Raw genomic sequence first — 23,639 nt, 5'->3', positions numbered from 1 at the left:
TAATGTCTATCTAATGTTGGCACTTGATGGTTTTAATTTTTTTGGCGATTGATGTTAACCCAATGTTGATTTTCCAACAAAAGTTTTACATCCATCTAATGTTGGCCCTTAACGTTACCCCAATGTTGATGTTGGCAGACGTGTTATTTCGTTTTTTCAACTAAAACGTAAATTTGAATGTCAAAATAATAAAAAATCCTTACTCCTTCTTTTATCGTCAGTTGAGGCAGAGTTCCAGATGCAGGAGCTAGTGAAATTGGGAACAAAAAAAGTGCCATTTATGAGCAGGTTTTACCCAAATGCGGCAAGTGTATGTGTGTGAAAATGTCGGTAGACAATAAGAATATATGTATATTTAGATTTTACTCAGACTGTAATAGAAAAGCATGACGAGGTGTGGGAAAACAGTCATGAAACACTTAATGATGGCACATTTTTGGCACATAAAACCACACGAAAGTCACACGTCAGCGTCACTGAGACGAATAAAAAGCGGAAAATGTGGAATATGAGCTCTTTAAAACCATTTTAGCGCTCATATAAATCTCCTCGCTCCTCCTCTCTGTCCACGGAGGGCGTGGCCTTGCACGTTAGCCACGCCATCTAATGAATATTCATGTTTTCCGGGCGCGCCCCGCCCCCTCCGCTGTGAACTGGCGGTTATAGACAGAACGCTCGCGCGTTCCCACACTCGGAGGAACAGCGGTGTCGCGCGCGCAGCTCTCGGACGGAGCGGAACGCGTGCACAGAAATAACAAACAAACAAACAAACAAACAGAGAAACAGAGAGAAAAACAGAGAGTTCTGAGGAACGGAGGAGCGCAGGAACCTGACTTAATAAAGGAGAACGGAGAACTTGCGCGGTTTAAACGGAGGAACACTAAAAACCACAAAAACAAGCTGCAAACAGGAGAAAAGAAGAAAAGGCTCGCGTAGAAGAAAAAAGGGGGTTTTCGCTTCTGCACGCGCCTGTTTTTCTTCTTTTTCTTTCTTTTTTCGTGCATTTTTTTACCCACCCCGAGGATCCGTTCCTGCGCTCGTGCATGTGCAGGTCTGGGAGCTGAAGGGGTGTGCGGTAAGAGCACGCGGGACGGGAGGCATGGCTGGGGGACGGAGGCTCGCGACAGCGGCGACAGCAGCAGCGGCGTGCATGCATCTGCATCTGCTCCTGCACTGCCTATGGATACAGGTACGGGTAACGTTACAGGACTTGATGGGTTGATTTTCTTAGGTTTTCCGTCCTTCTCGTGCATGCTTGGGCTCGTGCTTTCATGCACGGTGAAGTTCTCCACGCGCTTGCGATTTTTTGAGTTTTGCAAACTTTTCTGGATTGCATTGGAGTGCATAGATGTAGAGTCTCGCGCACGAGCTGTTAGGTTATGTCTTGGAATGCACAAGTTTACGTTTAAAAGAAGACAAGTACTGTTAAGATAGCTAGTATACGGCTCCACCAGTCTTACACACTGCTTTTGGATAACTTTATGCTACTCACTCCTGGTGAAGAATTTAAACAGTTCAGTTTGGTTTGATGGCTTGTGATCATCCATCTTTCTCTTGATTATATTCCAGAGGTTTTCAGCTGTATTTGTGCATTTTGCTTATAATGGCATTACCTGAATAAAGTTCTGATGCAGTGACTATTTCGATTTTATAGACTTACAGTAAAGAGATTTTATAGCAAGTTTTATAGCTAAGCAAACTTTTTTGGATTGTTTGAAATCAGAGTCTCGTGCAGGGGCTGATATGTCTTTAAATGCATCAGTTTTATTGTTTAAAAAGCACTGTTAAATTTGCTACTGTATTAATGCATTTTGCTTATAATTGCATTAACTGCATAAAGTTCTCATGCATTGACCTTTTAGATTTTATAGACTTTATAGATTTACAATAGATTTAAACTTTATAGCAAACTTTTCTGGATTGCATTAGAGTGCATGAATGTACAGTCTCCTGCACGAGCTGTTAGGTTATGTCTTTAAATGCACCAGTTTTTAACGTTAAAAAGAGGACAGGCACTGTTAAACTAGCTAATATATCTGTGCATTTTGCTTATAATTGAATGAATTGCATAAAGTTCTGATGCAGTTACTAGTTAGATTTAATAGACTTACCTTTTTGAATGCGTGGATGTGGAATATCATGCACGGGCTAAAATATCTATAAATGCACCAATTTTGATCATTTTCAACCTATGTTTTATAAAGTGCATTAATCAATCAGTTACTCTGCTTAAGTAACGTTAGGTTTTGCTAACTTTGTTGGGTTGCATTAGATGCATTGCATGGACTCAGAGTCTTGTGAACGGGCTAAGAAGTGTTTTTTTTTTTTGCACAAGCGTGTTCTGTTGCAGTAACGTTACACAAGCTCTTTCTGTTGCAGTAACGCTATTGTGTGTTTTGGCAGACTTCTGTTAGGTTGCACTGGATTGAGTGCATGTAGGAAGATATGGGCTTATGTTACTTTGCTGTGTAACATGTCTATAAATGCACCAGTTTTGACCTAAATTTAGGTAAAAGTCAATGCATTGCATTTTTTCAGTGCATGCATTTTTCAGTGATGCATTATCCATGCAAGAGACTCCAAACCAGATTTTACAACCATATTGTTATGACTGCTTTAATTTAATAAGTTTTATTGTAAATTTACTACAGTTTAACACTTTGTTGGATTGCATTGGGTTGCATGTCTATAAATGCATCCGTTTTAACCTGTTCTGTTATAGTAACGTAAAACAGCCATTTTTGGATAGCTTTTTTGGATGTAGTGTCTTGTACATGAGCTGAGATGGCTTACTTTGCCAGCTAGCTAGCAAACATCTATAATTTCACCAGTTTTCTGGGTTTTAACCTACATCCACTCTTTTTTTTTAATTTTGTTCTGTTGCTTTAAACTGTTTTTGCATGCACTTGTTCTGTTTGTGTAACATTACTCTGTTTTTGCATGCTTTGATTTTCTTGCAGTAACTTTGGATCTTTGCATGAAAGCTACTTTTTAAAAACCTACACTGTGATTTTCGATAGATAGAGAGTCGATACAGTATTGCAAAATAAAATATCTCGATACTTTGACATTGATGCATTTATAGATATATTGGTGCATTTGTAAATACATCAATCAGCCCGTGCACTAGATTCCACATCCATGCAATCAAAAAGTTTGCTAACAAATATAAAGTTTATTGATGTTTTACTACACCACTTTTTTCTCTGTTTTCTGTTTTTTCTCTTCTCTAGAGCTCTAGCGCATCCGGCCAGTTCGAGCTGCAGCTGCTGTCCGTGCAGAACCCACGTGGAGAGCTGCAGAGCGGCGTGTGCTGTGACGGCTCACGCGACCCTGCCACTGAGGAGTGCACGCGGGACGAGTGCGACACGTACGTACGCGTGTGCCTGAAGGAGTACCAGTCGCGCGTGTCTGTGGGAGGGCCGTGCAGCTTCGGCAGTGGATCCACGCCTGTGTTGGGGGGGAACACGGTGGCGCGAGAGGTTCTGGTTGGCGAGAGCCGCGCTCGCGTTGTTCTGCCCTTCAGCTTCGCCTGGCCGGTGAGTAACAGATTCAATGCCCTTATGGGGGTTGGATGTTTTTCCCAATTTGGGTTCAGTTTAGGCCCCACTATGGATGGAATGGGTGCTCATCAGGTTTGCTGCAGTTTAAAATTGGGTCTATCTGGGTTGTACAGTGCACTTGGGATGGGAAAGGCCTTGATCACCAACTTGGCACCCACCTAGCCCACGTTTCGCCCATGTAAGCCATCCATGAGTATGAAGGCCTGGTGTGTGTGTGCATGAGAATCAGCGAATCGGTGCTCTGGTCCAGGTCCGTAGCATTCTTGCACGGTGACGTGACCGTGTTTGGTTCTGGAGCGCACGTCCGGCTGGGGCTGCCAGTGTGGGTAGCAGAGTGGTGCTTGCAGTCCGGGGGTTGTTAATGTTAGTGTGTGTGTGTGAGTCCCAGACACCTTCATTGCTGTGATTGAATGAGTGTATGTTGGTTTTATGTATGTTTGAGAACAGTCTTTGCTTTTAAGTTTTGATGCCAATCTACCAGAGTTGGCCACAATGTGCATGACAATTGTAATATGATGTAATTAGTAATTTGCAGTATTGATGAATACTGTCAAGTTGATAGGTACTGTATGCAAGGCCATTCTGTGCTGGTTTAATTGTGATTTATGTATATATACATATATGAAACACCCACCACCATGCTTAACAGTTAGTTAGTTAGTAAAGAGTCCTAGACACCTCTATTGCTACCTGTTGCTACTTGCATGAGTTTGTATGAGTGAATGTTAGAGGCACTCTTCCAAAATATCGACTTTGATTTTTATTAGTACTGATACCATAGTACTAAGTACTAGGAATGGGCAAAAGTCACGGGACAGGAACTATAGTATTTTAAATGTAATTTATGTATGTATATATATATATGTATATGATACACCCACCACCATGCTTAACAGTTAGTTAGTTAGTAAAGAGTCCTAGACACCTCTATTGCTACCTGTTGCTACTGAGTGAATGTTAGGCACTCTTCCAAAATATCGACTTTGATTTTTATTAGTACTGATACCATAGTACTAAGTACTAAGAATGGGCAAAAGTCACGGGACAGGACCTATAGTATCAAAAAAGCTATACTAACCTGTAGGTCTGTTTTGAGTGTTTGGCATTACACATGTTGAGCATTTACAGTACAAGTCTATATGTTTGAGTGTGTGTGTGTGTGTGTGTGAGGACTGTAACTGATTTGAGATGAGCATCATTGCTCTGTTTTAGATCAAAGGACCGAAACAATGAGGTCTATAAAATCTCCTCAGTTTATCAGCCTCTCTCAGTGTTTCACACAAAGACCTCAGGAAACAGCTTCACTGATTCCACTGAGACATAATTAACCCCAAACACTCCCACTGCTGATAACTAGAGCTCGCTGTGTGTGTGTGTGTGTGTAAGACATTTGTCTCTTCACTGAGAATGGCTTTTTGATTTGACCAAATTAAAAAACTCTGGAATATAATCAAAAGGAAGATGGATGATCACAAACCATCAAACCAAACTGAACTGCTTGAATTTTTGCACCAGGAGTGAGTAGCATAGAGTTATCCAAAAGCAGTGTGTAAGACTGGTGGAGGAGAACATGATGCCAAGATGCATGAAACAACTGTGATTAAAAACCCACGGTTATTCCACCAAATATTGATTTCTGAACTCTTAAAACTTAATGAATATGATTAGTTGAGGTCTGAAAGCTCTGCATATTTTTTGTTATTTCAGCCATTTCTTGTTTTCTGCAAAATAAATGCTCTAAATGAAAATATTTTTATTTGTAATTTGGGAGAAATGTTGTCCGTAGTCTGCTTCTCTTCTATAGTGACTAGACAAGCTGTAACTTGGTTCAAATTAAAGTAGCTTGATGCAACTTGAATACATAATAATTAATAAATAAAACTTAACTTAACTTAAATACAACTTAAATGCAACTTAAATACATGATAATTGGACCAATAACAATTATTTGGAATCAAATATTTCCCAATTGACTTTCATTGATGACAGACATTTATTGATGCAGAGATGTTTAGTAAGGAAGTAGAGCTACTTTACAACAGTACTTTACTGGAGTATTCTTTTTACTTCACTACTGGAGTACTTAAGTACTAAAATACTGTATCTGTATCTACTACTGGCACTTCTTCTCTTCTATAGTGACCACACTGTAGCTGTAACTTGGTGCAACATAACGTAGTAAGATGCAATTTAAATTGTGATAATTTAGCCAATAATGAGTTGGCTTGAATGAATGAAATGAGCTGGAATAAAATATTTTCCCATTGACTTTCATTCATACCAAACTTTTATTGATGCAGAGATGTTTAGTAAGGAAGTAGAGCTACTTTACTACAGTACTTTACTGGAGTATTATTTTTACTTCACTACTGAAGTACTTAAGTACTAAAATACTGTATCTGTATCTACTACTGGCAGTGCTTCTCCTCTATAGTGACTAGACTGTAGCTGTAACATGGTTCAATGTAATGTAGCATTGATATCAGACTATCATGGATGCCAGGTTTCTTGGCTGTGAGAGAAAAGGCAGATGGATGTTTTGGTTGCGATTGATCGTCCCACCCCTGAATGGCGCAATTGTCCGCTGTGTGTGTTTACTTTTGCCACCCCGAGGGTTTAGCTGTCAATAACGGGTCACGCAGAGTCAAGCCGGTAGTCCAATTAGCCTCAGTTACCGGGGCAGCCATCGCTCAGACATCTAACACACACACACATTCCACCCATCCAGCAGTCTAGACCGGCTCCAGAGCCCGTTCTGAATGGGGAATAATTAGACATTGTGGTCTTGCATGCTTTCTTTTCCCTTAAATCTTTACCTAGCAATATATCCAGCGGGCAGCGCCGCGCCACACCAGCGCCGTACAATGAGCTCCACCACAAAGGACGACGGGGGTCCAGAGAGCAGCACGGGGGGCTCTTCAATGGGTGTGTGTTTGGATCGTTGTTTTTTTGTTTTGCATCATCAGCAGCGCCCGAGGCGACCCGAGTCAATCTGGATGCTTGAGGCGGTTGCTGGGCAACGGTGGTTCTTCGTCCGTTGTTTTGGATCTCGCTGGAGTCCGAGTTTGTTGTCGTGGAGTTTATTTTCCTCAGTTTTGCACACAATGGAAAACAAAACAGAAATAGTATACCCATGATTTAGTCGATTGGCAAAAACACCATCCGGACGGGTTTAGTTTCCACAGAGATCCATGTTAAAAACAGATCAGTGAGTGGAAATGGAGGAGCTACTGAACACAATGTCATGTGACCGAGAAAGCCTAAAAAAATCACTGATCCTCCAGTTTTTTAATTGCAGCCCTATAACATTGTCAGTGTGGCTTAAGAGTGCTTTAAGGAGCAGTAAGGCCACTCAGTACAGCGTTATACAGGAGATGCAGTAAAGTTTCTCCAGCAACGAGACTGGAGCAGTATTAGCATTAGCCGCTAAGCTCTCAGCGCTAGCTCTTTTGCCATTCAGAGGCGAGTTTATCAGACTGTATTCTGCGTGTTTTCAAGGTTAATCAAGCTTGTTTGACTCTAGAAGAAAATGTGTTTTTTAAAGTATTTTATTTTTGTTAACTTAGGTGCCTTATAATCCGAAAAATACAGTGCTATATGTACAAAAATATTTGGACGCCTGCTTGTTTATTGTTTCTTTTGAAATAAAGTGTTTTTTAAAAGATTTTATCCTGCTTTTATGGAATAACTCTCTACTGTCCAGAAAAGACATCAGTTATTAATTTTTTTTTATCTATTTCTAGGTGTGTCTGAGAAAATCAAATAAAGGCCTGGATGAACTGTAAGAGATGTTTATGTTATATATCTGATTTGAGCAGAAATCCGATTTGAGCGTCCAGAGTGTCCAGACTAATAGATAGATAGATAGATACTAATTCTGGATTTTTTTTAGATAAAGACTGTGGCACATCTGCAGAAATCTGATTGTAATCACATTTCAGAGCTCTTCTTCTAATGTGGTTTGGATGAGATTTTTTTAGCAATTTCAAAAATCAATCTGGATAAAATCTAGATATACAAAAAACTGGATTTTGATTTGGGCAGGCAGTCTGAGCATATCTTTAGTTCAGTGTGTTTTAGTGGTATTAGCTTAGTGTCTCATGCCTAGAATATCTTATTGTTGCTAAAAAGCAAACTTTCAGATACCAGACATGTCTCGGCTGGCTGGCTGCTTATGGGGTGTGTGGTAAATCATGTTCTTCTGATATTTTGCTGAGCTGTTTCTTTAAGGGTTAACTCTTGAAACTCTTAATAATTACTGGACCTGCCTGGAGCCCCGGAGGGTTATTACACACTTCAGTACAGTAGACTGCTAGTGTGCTGTGTTTGCTAGTTTTGCAGGTGCTGAATATTTAGGTACTTGTATTAGGGGTGGGCGATATGGCCCTAAAATAATATCACAATATTTTATTATATTTTTCCAATAACGATACTCTTGGCGATATGACAAAACACTATTTAAAAAATATATATATTTCAAGTATACACTACTGCAACAAAAAAATTACATTAAATTTGATTATTGCATTGGATATGATATGATATATCACACTCTTAACTGAAATATTAAAAAAGATAGAAGAATTATATCAGATTTGTAACAGAAGTCAATGATCCAGAATGTCATGATACTAATAGTAATACACTCCTCCAAATACTGTAATATCTCCATATATTAAAGTAAAATAAATGATACTGGACAGATATAATCTCTAGTCTCTAGTAGATATATAATGGGAAATGAGAACAGTGTGAATTTTTCTTTTGATAAAAACTGTAAAAAAAAAAAAGTAGAACCCTGATGTGATAATTGGTGATAATTATAATATTGTTCACCATATTCAAAAATGTCATTATTATACAGCCCTAGAATGTAATAAGGCTGTGGTTTTAAGCGGGTTGTAAAATAAATAAATGCTATTTTTCTTTTTTAATGTGTTCATCTTCATTTCTTTACTATCGTCCTTTAGTTGAGACCTGTCTGGCTGACCCTGTGTGTGTGTGTGTGTGTGTGTGCTGGAAGTAAACAGTAGGTCCGGGCGTGCGGCCGGCTGGATTAGGGTGAATAAAGACTCGCAGGTCCCACACACGACAGCAGGAAGCTCCGCCATGGGGAATGACATTGTGCTGAAGAGGCTGTAATGTGTGTGTGTGTGTGTGTGTGTGTGTGATGTTGGCTAAAGCTCCAGGCGAGACAGTCACTCAAAGAGTTCATGGAACTTTGTGTGTGAGTTGAGGAGACAGTTCAGGCCAATGCCCTCCAGCCACGCTAATGCCACGGCTCTGCTCTCTGTTACTGTGTGTGTGTGTGTGTGTGTGTGTGTGTGTGTGTAGTCGTCACCAACCTCTGTCTACTTTTTGAGATCAGAAATTAGTGAATGATTGTCAGACAGCTTTGTTTATTAAGGCTAATTCATTTTAAGCTAATAATACTAGTAAATTATAATAGCATAAATAGCAGCTAGTGTTTGTATTGTCTAGGCTAAAGCTAGTAAAGCTTGTGCTTTCATTCACTTTATATAGCAAAGTATCCGATATATACATTATATAAATACATTATATACTGATATATCAATCAGCATCAAATATATATATATATATATATATATATATATATATATATATATATATAAATATATAACAAATATATAACTCCCTCTAGCAAAGAAGCTTTTTTATACACTATCAGAGGTGGAAAAAGTACAAAAAAATTGTAATGAAGTAAAAGTACCTTTACTTTGCTAAAATTCAACTCAAGTAAAAGTAAAAGTACCCATCTAAAAATCTACTTGAGTAAAAGTAAAAAAAAGTACTTTTACTCGAGTACTTGAGTAAAAGTAAAATTACCTATTTTAGAAACTTCTTTGAAAATTACAAATTACTCAATTTACAAAATCTACTCAATTACAGTAACTTGAGTAAATGTAATTAATTACTTTCCACCTCTGTACACTATACACTAATAAAATTAGAAAATAGGAAAAAAGCCAGTTATTTTTAGGGACTATTTTTCCTCACAACACTATGCATGTATGTTTCCACTCATCCTCAGGCTCTGCATTAATAAATATTTTATGTACTAATACCAGAAATGGGACAAAATATCTATATTATGATATATATTGAATGTTTTTTATTTGCAATACATTATCAATATTAGTCTTCTTCAAATATCAGCTTCCTAATATATAACTCCCTATAGCTAAATAGCTATTACTAAAAAAAAATCTGGTATATTAGTAAAACAAAGGTAGCAAATATAAAGGTTAAATTCCTGTTGGTAATAAATATATTTTTAGTACATATAGCTAGTCTTCCACTTATTAGTAGGCTAGCAGCATTAGCCGCTAACCATGGTAAGCAGTAGCTAACTTCTAGCTAATATTACCACTCAGTGTTCTTCAGTGTAGCGCTGTCAGGAGGCATTTACTATTGCTAACCCGTTAGCAGTTAGTCGCTAATGCTAATGCTCCAGCTTTAGTGGAAATCTGTAAATCTAAGCTTATTTTAAATGAACAGAACTGCTGTTTTAGGATAGAAATCTGTGTAGATTAACATCCAGCACTCGTTTGACTTTAAAAGAACAGTTTTTTAAAGAACTACAGTGTTGTTTACTTAGCTTAGCTTAGCTTTACAGGTATCACCGTTTAGCCAGAAGGAAAACATGGCGACACCCCTGTTCCTACTACTAGTTACTAGTGTCGCATAAAATGTGCCTTATAATCTGGTGCGCCTTATGCATAAAAATAGACCAAAAAATAGACGTTTATTAATACTGCGCCTTATTATCCGAGCTAAAAAAAGTAGTGAATATATATCCACAATTTAAAAAGCTAAAACTAGTAGGAATGAAGCTCTCAGTTTCTCCAAATATTAGCTTTATAAGCTATGGTATTTCCTCATGTTATTAGTAGACTAAAGCTAACAAAAATAACACTAGTAAGCTATTAAAACTAATTTTAAATGTATGTTTTCTTAGTAAATAGTAAATAGTGCTAGTCTTCCTCTTATTAAGACTGCTCCAGTTCTGCCTTTAGCACTGCTAACTTTCCACTGCTTTCTGTAAAAACTACAGAACAATATTTCAGTACTACATTTTTACTATAAGCAACACTTAGATACAAACATGTTGAATACTCAAGTATTTCCACTCAAGTGAGGAGCGTAAAGAAAATTTTAACTTTTAACTTAAAGTCACCTTTAGTTAAGTCTGGGTCTCTAGTAGCTTATAGATGTCTGATATAATGTAGTAAATGTTTATTCTGTATATTAATAAACAAAACCAGCTAAATAAAGCAGGTGCTGCCTAGACTCCAGGTGCTAGAGTGTGTGCCGTGTTAGCTTTTAGCACTGGGGTAACTTTCTGCATCTGTGTGAGACGGAGTGTGTGTGTGTGTGTGTGTAACAGAGCTGCAGTGGAGTGTGTAGAGGACTTTCACTTGCCAAAGAGAGAGAGAAAGAGAGAGAGAGAGATACAGAGAGAGAGAAAGAGAGAGAGAGAGACATACCTCATCTGAAGTATTTCATTGAGTCGTGCTACGCTGAGCTGGTAAGTGTGAGAGATGGAGAGAGTGTGTGAAGAGATGAGAGAAGACACACACACACACACACACCTATAATTTAACTTCAAATTGTGTCCACCTAAGCTGCACACACACTGGCCCTCTAGCCCTACTGCACAATACACTTGCATTCTTTGTGAAGTCAAACACACACACACACACACACTTTTGGCTGTGTGTTATCTGATATTGGTGAGAGAGAGAGACAGTGGCTTTAAGAGTGACAAAAGCCTTCAAAGGAGAGCCACTGAAAACCCCCTACACTCACACATATATACACACACATACACACACCCTCTTTCTCTATTTTCGCCATATTCGCCATACATACTCTCTCTCTCTCTCTCTCTCTCTGGACACATTTTGATTTAAAGAGAAAGTTCACCAGTTGTCTTCAGTGAAGCCCTTCATAATTCATTGATTTGTAGTAGAGAAACTCACTTAATCTATTAACAAACTCTCCACACCCACCAGTGAAGCTACCACCACCATGTTTCTGCTTCTGATGGTAAAACAATGGAAAATATAAAAAATATACAATACAATACAATATACAGCTCTGGAAAAAAATGAAGAGAGCACTTCAGTTTCTGAATCAGTTTCTCTGATTTTGCTATTTATAGGTTTATGTTTGAGTAAAATAAACATTGTTGTTTTATTCTATAAACTACAGACAACATTTCTCCCAAATTCTCAAATAAAAATATTTTAGTCATTTAGAGCATTTATTTACAGAAAATGAGAAATGGCTGAAATAACAAAAAGGATGCAGAGCTTTCAGACCTCAAATAATGCAAAGAAAACAAGTTTATATTCATAAAGTTTTAAGAGTTCAGAAATCAATATTTGGTGGAATAACCCTGTTTTTTAATCACAGTTTTCATGCATCTTGGCATCATGTTCTCCTCCACCAGTCTTTTACACTGCTTTTGGATAACTTTATGCTACTCACTCCTGGTGCAAATATTCAAGCAGTTCAGTTTGGTTTGATGGCTTGTGATCATCCATCTTCCTCTTAATTATATTCCAGAGGTTTTAAATGTATATATCGATGTTACGATATATTGTATGGTTGTTATATGCAATACATTATAAATATCAAATCAGATGAATAGGAAAGAAAAACCTGCTGCAAAGAAAATTGGTTGAGATATTATGTGAAACTGACACAGATCACAATCATGGGCAACATGACTAGTGAAGCTACCGCCACCATGTTTATGCTGGAGTAGTAGTACTTTTGCTATAACAGTGTTTAATCATTAGGCTTTGTATTTATAATCGTTATACATGGTTTGTTAGTATATCAGAGTTTTTGTACACACTCTTTGCCTACTGTGGAGAACTGTGTGTGTGTGTGTGTGTGGGCAGGAGTCAGGCTACTGCTGCTGGGTTTGTTGCTCTCTGAGCCAGAGAGCTTGTTAACATGCTTTAGAGGATCATTAAGAGATTATAAATGATTAGTTGTGTGTGTGTGTGTGTGTGTGAGAGAGGCTAATGGCAATCCTTGTGGGAATGAAGAGTGTGTTGGTGTGTGGGAACAGAGAGTGTGTTGGGTGAGAGTGGGGTTTAACCCCTCTCTTCTGTCCAAATACTTTTGAGATAAGTTGGGGATTAGGTGAAGTGGTGATCCTCCAATATTCTGACTTCATTACGGTGGCCAGATGCTATCAATTCCTCACAGCAATGCTCCAAAAAATCAGTAGTAAAACTTAGTTTCTGGACAGTAGAGAAACAAATTAGTGGTGTAACAGTGTTATTACAGGTATATTAATTTGTGTTACAAGTCACTGGTGTTATAAGTCACTGGTGTAACAGTAATTTGTATCAGAAGTCTACAACAGTGAAGTCTATAACAGTGAGGTGTTACAGGTTACAGGTCAGTGGTGTAACATTATGGAGTTGCTATTACAGTTCAGTGGGGGAACAGTGTGGAGTTGTTATTACCTGTCATTAGTGTAACAGTGTGGATTGTGTTACAGGTCGTTGGTGTAACATTATGGAGTTGTTAGGCGATTAGGTTCAGTGATGTAACACTTAGATATGTAATAAGTCACAGGTGTAAAAGTAATTTGTATCACAATCTGTGGTGTAGCAGTAGGGCGTTGTTATTACAGTGCAGTGGTATAACATTGTGGAGTCGTTATTACAGGTCACAAGTGTAACATCATGGTGTTGTAAGGCTATTACAGTTCAGTGGTGTAAAATGACGGAGTGATTATTACAGGTCACTAGTGTAACATTATGGAGTCATTAGGCTATTACAGTTCAGTGGTGTAAAATGACGGAGTGATTATTACAGGTCACAAGTGTAACATTATGGAGTCATTAGGCTATTATAGGTCAGTGGTGTAACATTATGGAGTTGTTATTACAGGTCATTAGTGTAACATTATGGAGTCATTAGGCCATTACAGGTCAGTGGTGTAACATTATGGAGTGATAGTTACAGGTCACTAGTGTAACATTATGGAGTCTTTAGGCCATTACAGGTCAGTGGTGTAACATTATGGAGTCGTTATTACAGGTCATTAGTGTAACATTAAGGAGTCATTAGGCTATTACAGGTCATTGGTGTAACATTATGGAGTTGTTATTACAGTTCTGTGGTGTAATATTATGAAGTTATTATTACAGATTAGTGGTGTAACATTATGGAGTTGTTTTAACAGTTCAGTGGTGTAATATTATGGAGTTGTTATTACAGGTCATTAGTGTAACATTATGGAGTCATTAGGCCATTACAGGTCAGTGGTGTAACATTATGGAGTGATAGTTACAGGTCACTAGTGTAACATTATGGAGTCTTTAGGCCATTACAGGTCAGTGGTGTAACATTATGGAGTCGTTATTACAGGTCATTAGTGTAACATTAAGGAGTCATTAGGCTATTACAGGTCATTGGTGTAACATTATGGAGTTGTTATTACAGTTCTGTGGTGTAATATTATGAAGTTATTATTACAGATTAGTGGTGTAACATTATGGAGTTGTTATTACAGTTCTGTGGTGTAATATTATGAAGTCGTTATTACAGTTCAGTTGTAAAATTATGGAGTCGTTATTACAGGTCATTCTTGTAGCATTATGGACTTGTTAGGCTATTACAGTTCAGTGGTGTAACACTTATATAGGTATTAAGTCACTGGTGTAACAGTAATTTGTATTACAAGTATGTGGTGTATCATGGAGTTGTTATTACAGGTCATTGGGATAACATTATTGAGTTGTTATTACAGGTCATTGGGGTAACATTATAGAGTCATTAGGCTGTTACAGGTCAGTGGTTTAACACTTAGATAGGTAATAAGTCACTGGTCCAACAGTTATTTACCTCACAACTCTGTGATAAAACAGTGTGGAGTTGTTATTACACGTCATTAGTGTAACAGTATGGACTGTGTTACAGGTCATTAGTGTAACAGTGTGGAACATTATATATACTCCAAATATACACTACTTATATATTACTGCCTATGAATTAGGTAAAATGAATAAAGATAGACAAAGATATGATGAATAAATAAATATAATACAATGAACTAAATAAATCTCTTTCTCTCTCTCTCTCTCTCTTTCTCTTCTCTCTCTCTTTCAGAGGTCGTACACATTGATCCTGGAGGCCATGGACTTCAACAATGACTCCAGCACTGGCAGTGAGTACATGTTTGCTTTTCTCTTTCCAGTAGTCACTCTTTCTCTCTCACTCTCTTATTCTTTCTCTCTCTCTATCCCTTAGTCATTCGCTCACACACACATTCACTCACATGCATTCACCCACAATCACTGAGTAAACAGGCTGAGAATGAGAAAGCCTGGTGAGAATGGTGGCACAGGCATGAACAGGAAAAGAGAACAGATACCAGTGATAAACTGGTGCAGTGTGTGTGTGTGTGTGTGTGTGTGTGTGTGTGTTGTCGAACACTTTTAAAACTGAATGGCTGATGACTGAAAGCAGGTGCAGGCAGTGAATTAAAAACAGGACGTTGTGTGACAGCTTTACACACACACACACACACACACACACAATAGGGCGTATTATTAGTACTACATTTACACGTATCTATTATCTATTATTTACACTTATCACTTGAGTAAAATGAACATTGTTGTTTTATTCTATAAACTACAGACAACATTTCTCCCAAATTCCAAATAAAAATATTTTAATCATTTAGAGCATTTATTTACAGAAAATGAGAAATGACTGAAATAACAAAAAAGATGCAGAACTTTCAGACCTCAAATAATGCAAAGAAAACAAGTTCATATTCATAAAGTTTTAAGAGTTCAGAAATCAATATTTGGTGGAATAATCCTGGTTTTTAATCACAGTTTTCATGTATCTTGGCATCATGTTCTCCTCCACCAGTCTTACACACTGCTTTTGGATAACTTTATGCTGCTTTACTCCTGGTGCAAAAATTCAAGCAGTTCAGTTTGGTTTGATGGAGTGATCATCCATCTTCCTCTTGATTATATTCCGGAGGTTTTCAATTTGGTAAAATCAAAGAAACTCATCATTTTTAAGTGCTCTCTTATTTTTTCCCATATATATATATATATATTGGTGTTTACATACACTTAAGACATGTGGTGGGACGGTCATAAGGTCCTACATTTATCAAGAGTATGAGAACTATTAGCACCATGCTAACTGTCACCTCCCTTACCCCACTTATCAGTGTGTGTGTATGTGTGTGTGTGTGTTCAGTTATCGTTTTCTTGATCTTGCCCTCAACAAATATTTGTGTGGCTAATATTATTTCCCGTATCATTTCTAGAGTTGGCTTCACACACACAGAGAGACAGGTCACTGCAACTCTTTTGTGTTGTTTTGTGTAAATGACAGAACACTACAAACCCCATAATTCTTTTCAGCGCTGACATGCAGTCACAAACAGCGAGGACACTGTGGGGCGGCTGGTGTTTGTAGTGAAATTTGAGCGAGTGTTTGAAGCCCACCCAAACATCTTGAAGCTACTTAGACCTGCCAAGAGCTGTGTGTGTGTGTGTGTGTGTGTGTGTGTGAGAGTGTGTGTGTGTGTGTGTGAGTGTGTGTGTGTGTGTGTGAGTGTGTGTGTGTGTGTGAGTGTGTGTGTGTGAGAGTGTGTGTGTGAGAGTGTGTGTGTGAGTGTGTGTGTGTGTGAGTGTGTGTGTGTGTGTGAGTGTGTGTGTGTGAGAGTGTGTGTGTGTGAGTGTGTGTGTGAGTGTGTGTGGGGCAGCAGTGCAAATATTGACTCTCTCTTAGCGTCAGCATGTCAAGTGGCCTTTAGCACTTTCCTACTCTAGAGCTGGCCTCATTAACACGCACACACACAGACACACACACAGTAACCGTCAGTAACTGACAGTTTGTCAGTAACCGGTAATTTTTACTGAGAGTATTAAGCAGAGTGAATCCTGCTTTTTATAAAGACTTTAGACTAGATATGTACAACAGTCTACAGTGTTACACCACTGACTCGTTATCAAGACTCAATAGTGTCACACCACTAACTCGTAACAAAGACTCAACAGTGTCACACCACTGACTCATAATAAAGACTCAACAGTGTTACACCACTGACTCGTTATCAAGACTCAATTGTGTCACACCACTGACTCATAACAAAGACTCAACAGTGTCACACCACTGACTCATAATAAAGACTAAGCAGTGTCACACCACTGACTCATAATAATTATAAAGACTCAACAGTGTTACACCACTGACTCGTAATAAAGACTCAACAGTTTTACACCACTGTCTCGTAATAAAGACTTAACAGTGTTACACCACTGACTCGTAATAAAGACTCAACAGTGTTACACCACTGACTTGTAATAGAGACTAAACAGTGTTACACCACTGGCCTGTAATACAGTCCACACTGCTACATTTGCTACAATAATATGTGACACACTTGACAGTGTTACACCAATGATAGGTAATAGCAACTCCACACTGTTACACTAATGACCTGTACTACTGTCCACACTGTTACACTAATGACCTGTAATTTTACTCACTCTGTTACACCACTGACCCCAATACCATTTACACTGTTAAACCACCGACCTGTAATAATGCCTTCACGCTGTTACACCAATGACATGTAATTCTATTCACACTGTTACATAACTGACTTGTAATAATGACTCCACGTTGTTATACCAATGACACACAATGTTACACATTACACCCCTGACTTGTTATACACTCTACGCTGTTACATTAATGTCTTGTAATACAATTCCAGTGGTTATACCAGTGATTGACATTTAATACTGTTCACACTACTACACCACTGACCTGTAATACTGTTCACACTGTTACACCACTGACCTATAATAATGACTCCACGCTGTTACACCAATGACTTGTTATACACTCTACACTGCTACATCAGATGTAATACGATCCCCACTGTTACACCAGTGATTTGTAATACAATCTACATTGTTACAACAATGACGTGTAATGCTCTCCACACTGTTACCCCAGTGACCTGCATCACTGTTACAGGACTCATTTGTAACACAGTGTACAATATACCTTATGTGGACAAGTATTTGGCATATACAAGTATGTGGCTATTTAAAAAAAGGGTTTTACCTGCTTTTGTTGGAGTAACTGTCTTTCTGCTAGATACTGGAAGACCATTGCTGTGAGGATTTGATTGCATTACGTTCATAATGCTCTAAAATGGGAATCCACAGATATTCAGACATACAATTTACAGGTTTAAAGATATTTACCTGGCCTTTGGAAATAGTGCACTCTGTGTGAGGCAGAGTTTAACACACTAGTGAGCACTGTTTTCTGAGCTGTGTGCAGGTGTATGTGTGTGTGTGTGTGTGTGTGTGTGTGACGTGAGGTCTCAGCACAACCTACTGTCCAAAACGTACTTCACACACACACAACACACACACGTCTCAGCCCACCGAGCAAATACCTCATACTGGCGTGGGATTCTAAACGGCTGCGAAAAAATGACCAGCGAGCCTCACACACGCACACACACACGCACACACACAGGTCACATGCTGTTCTCGTCACACTGGCTTTGTTTACTAGTAAGCAGTATAAAAGTTTGGAGTACAGGTACATTATAGTGTGTGTGTGTGTGTGTGTGTGTGTGTGATTGTGGTGAGGATTGGGTATCGTGCTGAATATTTTTGCCGTCACGCTGCAGAGAAATGTAATTAAACTGCAGCTGCCATTACACACTGTCCAAAACACACACACACTATTTTAAACACACACTTTTTAAACACACACACACACTCTTTTAAACATACACACACTCCTGCCCACTTTCTCCTCCTGCCCCAGTGAGTGTGGCCAGTTGGGAAAAATGCCATGTGCTTCAGTGAAACTAATGTGACGTACATACACACCAACCCGTTCACACACACACACACACACACACTTTTCTCGTCCGCCCCGTGCGAAGTGCAGTTTCACTGCTCTATCCCTTCTTTCACTTCTTTCAAGTTTAAGAAACTGCAGTTGTTATCAAACCTATGACACAATGTATATGTAATGTTATAGTCTATATACACGAGTGAGTGATGTAACAGTGTGATGGGTCAGCGGTGTCAGTAGTATAGCTGTGAAGTATGTTACAGGTCAGTGGTGAAACAGTGCGAGGATATTACAGGTCAACAATGTAAGTGTACATATATGTTACAGGTCAGTGGTGTGACTGTATAGTAGTGTTTAGTGGTGTGACTCTGATGTACGTATGTTACAGGTCAGTAGTGTAACAGTCTGACGAGTATTACACTGTGAAGAGTGTTAGAGGTCAGCGTTGTAACTGTGAAGTATGTTACTGGTCAGTAGTGTAGTTGTGAAGTATGTTACTGGTTAGTAATGTAGTTGTGATTGTACGTACGGTATGTTACAGGTCAGTGGTGTGACTGTACAGTAGTGGTTAGTGGTGTAACTCTGATATACATATGTTACAGCAGTGAAACAGTGTGAAGAGTATTACAGGTCAGCGTTGTAACTGTGAAGTATGTTACTGGTCAATAGTGTAGTCATGAAGCATGTTGGTGGCCAGTAATATAGTTGCGATGTACTTATGTTACAGGTCAGTAGTGTGACTTTAGAGTATGTTTCTGGTCAGTAGTGTGACTGTACAGTAGCGGTTAGTGATGTAACTCTGATGTACGTATGTTACAGGTCAGTAGTGTAACAGTCTAAAGAGTATTACACTGTGAAGAGTGTTACAGCTCAGTAGTGTAGTTGTGAAGTATATTACTGGCCAGTAATATAGTTGTGATGTACGTGTGTTACAGGTCAGCAGTGTGACTTTAGAGTATGTTGCAGGTCAGTAGTGTAACAGTCTGACGAATATTGTGAAGAGTGTTACAGGTCAGCGTTGTAACTGTGAAGTACGTTACTGCTCAGTAGTGTAGTTGGGAAATATGTTACTGGTCAATAGTGTAGTTTTGAAGCATGTTACTGGTCAGTAATGTGAATGTACAGTAGTGGTTAGTGGTGTAACTGTGTGGAGTGAATTAAATGTCAGTGTTCACTGTAATATTTTATTACAGGTCATTGATGTATCAGTGAGCAATGTGTTATTGTTCACTAATTTGACACTGTGGAGTCTTTCATAAGTCAGTGGTGTAACTATGTGGAATGTTCGTCTCTCACTTTCGCCTCCAGGTACGAGTGGTCAGCTGATTGAGAAGGCGGTTCAGTCCGGCATGATTAACCCGAACCGTCACTGGCAGATTCTGAGGCATAACGGCCCTGTCGCTCAGTTCACGTATCAGATTCGCGTGAGCTGCGACGAGCACTACTACGGCGTCGGCTGCAACAAGTTCTGCCGACCCAGAGACGACTTCTTCGGCCACTACACCTGCGACCACAACGGAAACAAGACCTGCATGGAGGGCTGGGCCAGTCCTGAGTGCAACACTGGTGAGCAACCACCTGGGATATCATAGCAACCATCTAGCATTACCATAGCAGCTGTTGGATAATGATTTAGCCTCATCAAACAAATATTTGGAATACCACACCAACCACTTGGTGACTACAGGAAACCATCTTGGTTACCAGAGCAACCATCTAACATTACCATAGTAGACACCAACGCAAACTCCTGGAATACCACACCAACCACTTGGTGAATACATGTTACCACATAGGATGCTGTAGAAAATTTCTAGCAACCACCTGCCATTACCGTAAAAGCTACCTGACAATGACTTAGCAACACCAAGCAAATATCTGGAATACCACACTAACCACTTGGTAACTACAGGTGCCACCTGGGTTATCATAGCAACCACCTAGCATTACCATAGCAGCTACCACAACAGCGGCATAGCTCTTGGAATACCACACCAACCACCTGGTGAATACATGTAACCACCTAGGATGCTGTAGGATGCTGTAGAAGCTGTAGCAACCACCTGGCATTACTTTAAAAACTGCCTGACAATGAATTAGCAACTTAAGTGCAAACATCTGGAATACCACACCAACCATACGCTGACAACCTGGGTTATCATAGGAACCATCTAGCATTGTCATATCAGCTGCCTAACAGCGACGGAGCAACACCAAAGCAAACTCCTGGAACACCACACCAACCACTTGGCAAAACATAGGTAACCACCTATCAACTCCCTACCAACCACTAAACAATACTATAGCAACCAGGTATTGCCATAGCAACCACCTAGCAACACTATAGCAGGTGTCCCGATACGTTTGTTTGCAAACGTACAAACACAGCTAGTCTAGACCTTAAAGAGAAGTACTGCCAATAGAATAGGATGGCAGAATTAGAAATACTGAAATACCATATAAACCACTTTAGGTATTATGTTAGTGTGGGTTGGGCCTGTTCAAGTGTATGGATCAGACACAGCAGTGCTGATAGGTAACCACCTGGGATGCTACAGAAACTGCCTAGCAACCACTAAACAACTCCATAGCAACCACCTAGCAACACTATAGAAGGTTTGCAAATGCACAAACACAGCTTTACAGAGTCTAGACCCTGCAGAAAAGTATTGCCAAAATAATAGAACACTTTTTGGGGGAGAATCAGAAATATTGGAATACCATATCAACCACCTAGCAGCACTCCCAAATAATAATATCACTCTCTGCTCTGCGGTGGTTCTTGTACAGGCTAAACTCTTTAAAGAGGTACGCTACATTGGGTCAATGCCCTATCGGGCTTGTAGCAGCTATCGCTCTCAGTTAAACAGTGACCTCATAGGCATTTTAGCACATACACACTCACACACACACACACACACACACACACACACACACACACACCCGCGGCCCCCTCCGTAGTTAGTTTAGTGGCATTGAAGGTGGATTTGCGGCAGCGTAAGGTTGCGGCGGTAGCGTCTGGACACAGATCCGCGGCGGGATCATCTGGGATTAGCGCTGCTGTGGGAGATTTCTATCTTCCTTCATTCATCCCTCGTTCCTGAGAGATAGTGAAAGGATGAGGGGGGAGCCGGGGGCACAGGGGAAATGACCTCATCGTGCTCGCTGAGCTCTGTCTATCCCAAATACAAGAGCGAGCCACATAGAGAGAGACTTAGAGAGAGAGAGCGAGAGAGAGAGAGAAAGAGGGAGCGACGATGACTTCATTGGCTGAACAGATAATGTGGAGACTGTCTATGATAACAGATCAATCTGATAACAGATACAGTGGTGATCATCAGTTCCTCACATTGCTAATCCCTCTCTCTTTCTCTCTGTATCTCTCTCTCTCTTTTTCTCAAATTAAAATAAGTTTTTTTTTTTTTCATTTTCTCCCCAATTTACACCAGAGAGAGCAAGGCCAATGCCAATTGTGCTCTCTCAGGGCTCATCAGAGAGAGCTGATGGCAAGCTGCATGACCGGGATTCGAACCAGCGATCTCCTGATCATAGTGGAAGCACTTCAGACGACACAAAGCCAGATCAAAGAAGCTTTATTGGCATGACCATAGTTAATTACAGTATTGCCAAAGCATTAATTAATAAAAAAATATTAATTGAGAGAAAACAAAAAGAACAACAATTGATCAGTTATCAAAACAATTCACTATGGTTCATTGTAATTAATTGATTGGATATCTGTGTAGATAATTTTGAAGCTATATGATTTATATGATTATTTTTATATTTGATTCTGGTGTATTAGTGTGTTTATAATTGAATGCTTTTTTCTCTCTCTCTCTCTCTCTCTCTCTGTGTGTCTCTCTCTCTCTCTCTCAGCGATGTGTAGGCAGGGCTGCAGTGCTGAGCATGGGTCCTGTAAGGTGCCGGGAGACTGCAAGTAAACACACTTTCATCATTATTATAAATTTAAACTAAGATATAAAGAAATATATAATCAATAAAAGTGATTTTATTGATTAAATGGATCTGTGTGTGTGTAGGTGTCTGTACGGCTGGCAGGGGGAGTTCTGTGATCAGTGTATTCCTCACCCGGGCTGTGTGCACGGGACCTGTGTGGAGCCCTGGCAGTGCCTGTGTGACACTAACTGGGGAGGACAGCTCTGTGATAAAGGTATTCACTTCTGCTCAATTCTATTCAATTCTACAGTATTATAAGCGCCTCATTCCGTTCTATTGCAGTTTACAAATTTACAAATTTTAGTTATTTTTCATGCTATTCCTTTGAATTCTATTCAATTCTGTTTTACTGTATTTTGATATACGCCTTGCAATGCACTAAATGCTCAAAAGGCATGTGCTTATTCTCTTAATTAATTATGGGTGTGATTAATTTTGAGCGTAACATGAATGGAACCAATCAGCACATCACTTGCCATTCCCATTCTGACTTTGCAGAATTGCTATTTTAAAAGCGCAGCGCTTCTGTGCTTCGCAGCAGAGGAAACTGACTTGCTTGTTCACACTGTGAAGGTGCATGATCTCGGTATTAGAATCTGGTGTTTTGTTGTGTTTATAATTTAACTCTTTTCATTCTTTCTCTTACTCTCTCTCTCTCTCTCTCTCTCTCTCTCTCTCTCTCTGTATTTCTCTCTCTCTCTTTTTCTCTCACTCTGTCTCTCTCACTCTGTCACTCTCTCTGTTTTTCTGCGTTGCCAAGATAGCAATGAACTTTTGACGGTTCGCTGTAGTCCTGGTTTTAATCAGTAAGTGGTGCACCTGTGTTTTGTGCTGCCAAGATAGCAAATTTTTTTTAGCAAATTTACCTGAACACATCTCACCTCCAGACCACCACTCCCATCGGCATATATATATATATATATATATATATACTGATAGAAGGCGGGAAAATAGACTGTTGGCGAGCTGTAAGATAGCAATGAGCATCAGAACACACCTTAGACATTGACATTACCACAGTACATTTAATCTTAATTGAGCTGATATATCGACTTTGTTTAAAAACAAAGTTGTGTGTTTTTCTTTTATTTATGTCTGATTTACTTACTTTTTTTTGGTTTCAAAATGTTAATATTCAAATTCCAATGCCTAAAAATATTAAATTATTAAAAGTCAATTGCTCTTACTATGCAAATATATCAG

The 23,639-nt window shown here is 39.1% G+C and overlaps 1 protein-coding gene across 1 annotated transcript in view; it reads left to right on the top strand.

The window, feature by feature from the left end:
• Positions 1 to 695: 695 nt before the first annotated feature.
• Positions 696 to 23,639, top strand: part of jag1a (jagged canonical Notch ligand 1a) — a 54,117-nt gene continuing 31,173 nt past the window's right edge. The window contains exons 1-6 of the mRNA XM_022674537.2: positions 696 to 1,189; positions 3,234 to 3,539; positions 14,724 to 14,781; positions 19,785 to 20,042; positions 22,356 to 22,416; positions 22,520 to 22,650. Coding sequence (XP_022530258.2) covers positions 1,100 to 1,189; positions 3,234 to 3,539; positions 14,724 to 14,781; positions 19,785 to 20,042; positions 22,356 to 22,416; positions 22,520 to 22,650 — 904 coding nt within the window. The 5' untranslated portion in view covers positions 696 to 1,099. The remainder of the gene's footprint in view (positions 1,190 to 3,233; positions 3,540 to 14,723; positions 14,782 to 19,784; positions 20,043 to 22,355; positions 22,417 to 22,519; positions 22,651 to 23,639) is intronic.

Source organism: Astyanax mexicanus, chromosome 21, assembly GCF_023375975.1.
Source record: "Astyanax mexicanus isolate ESR-SI-001 chromosome 21, AstMex3_surface, whole genome shotgun sequence".
In the NCBI taxonomy this organism is placed as follows: domain Eukaryota; kingdom Metazoa; phylum Chordata; class Actinopteri; order Characiformes; family Acestrorhamphidae; genus Astyanax; species Astyanax mexicanus.
This window is presented reverse-complemented; position numbering and strand designations above follow the sequence as displayed.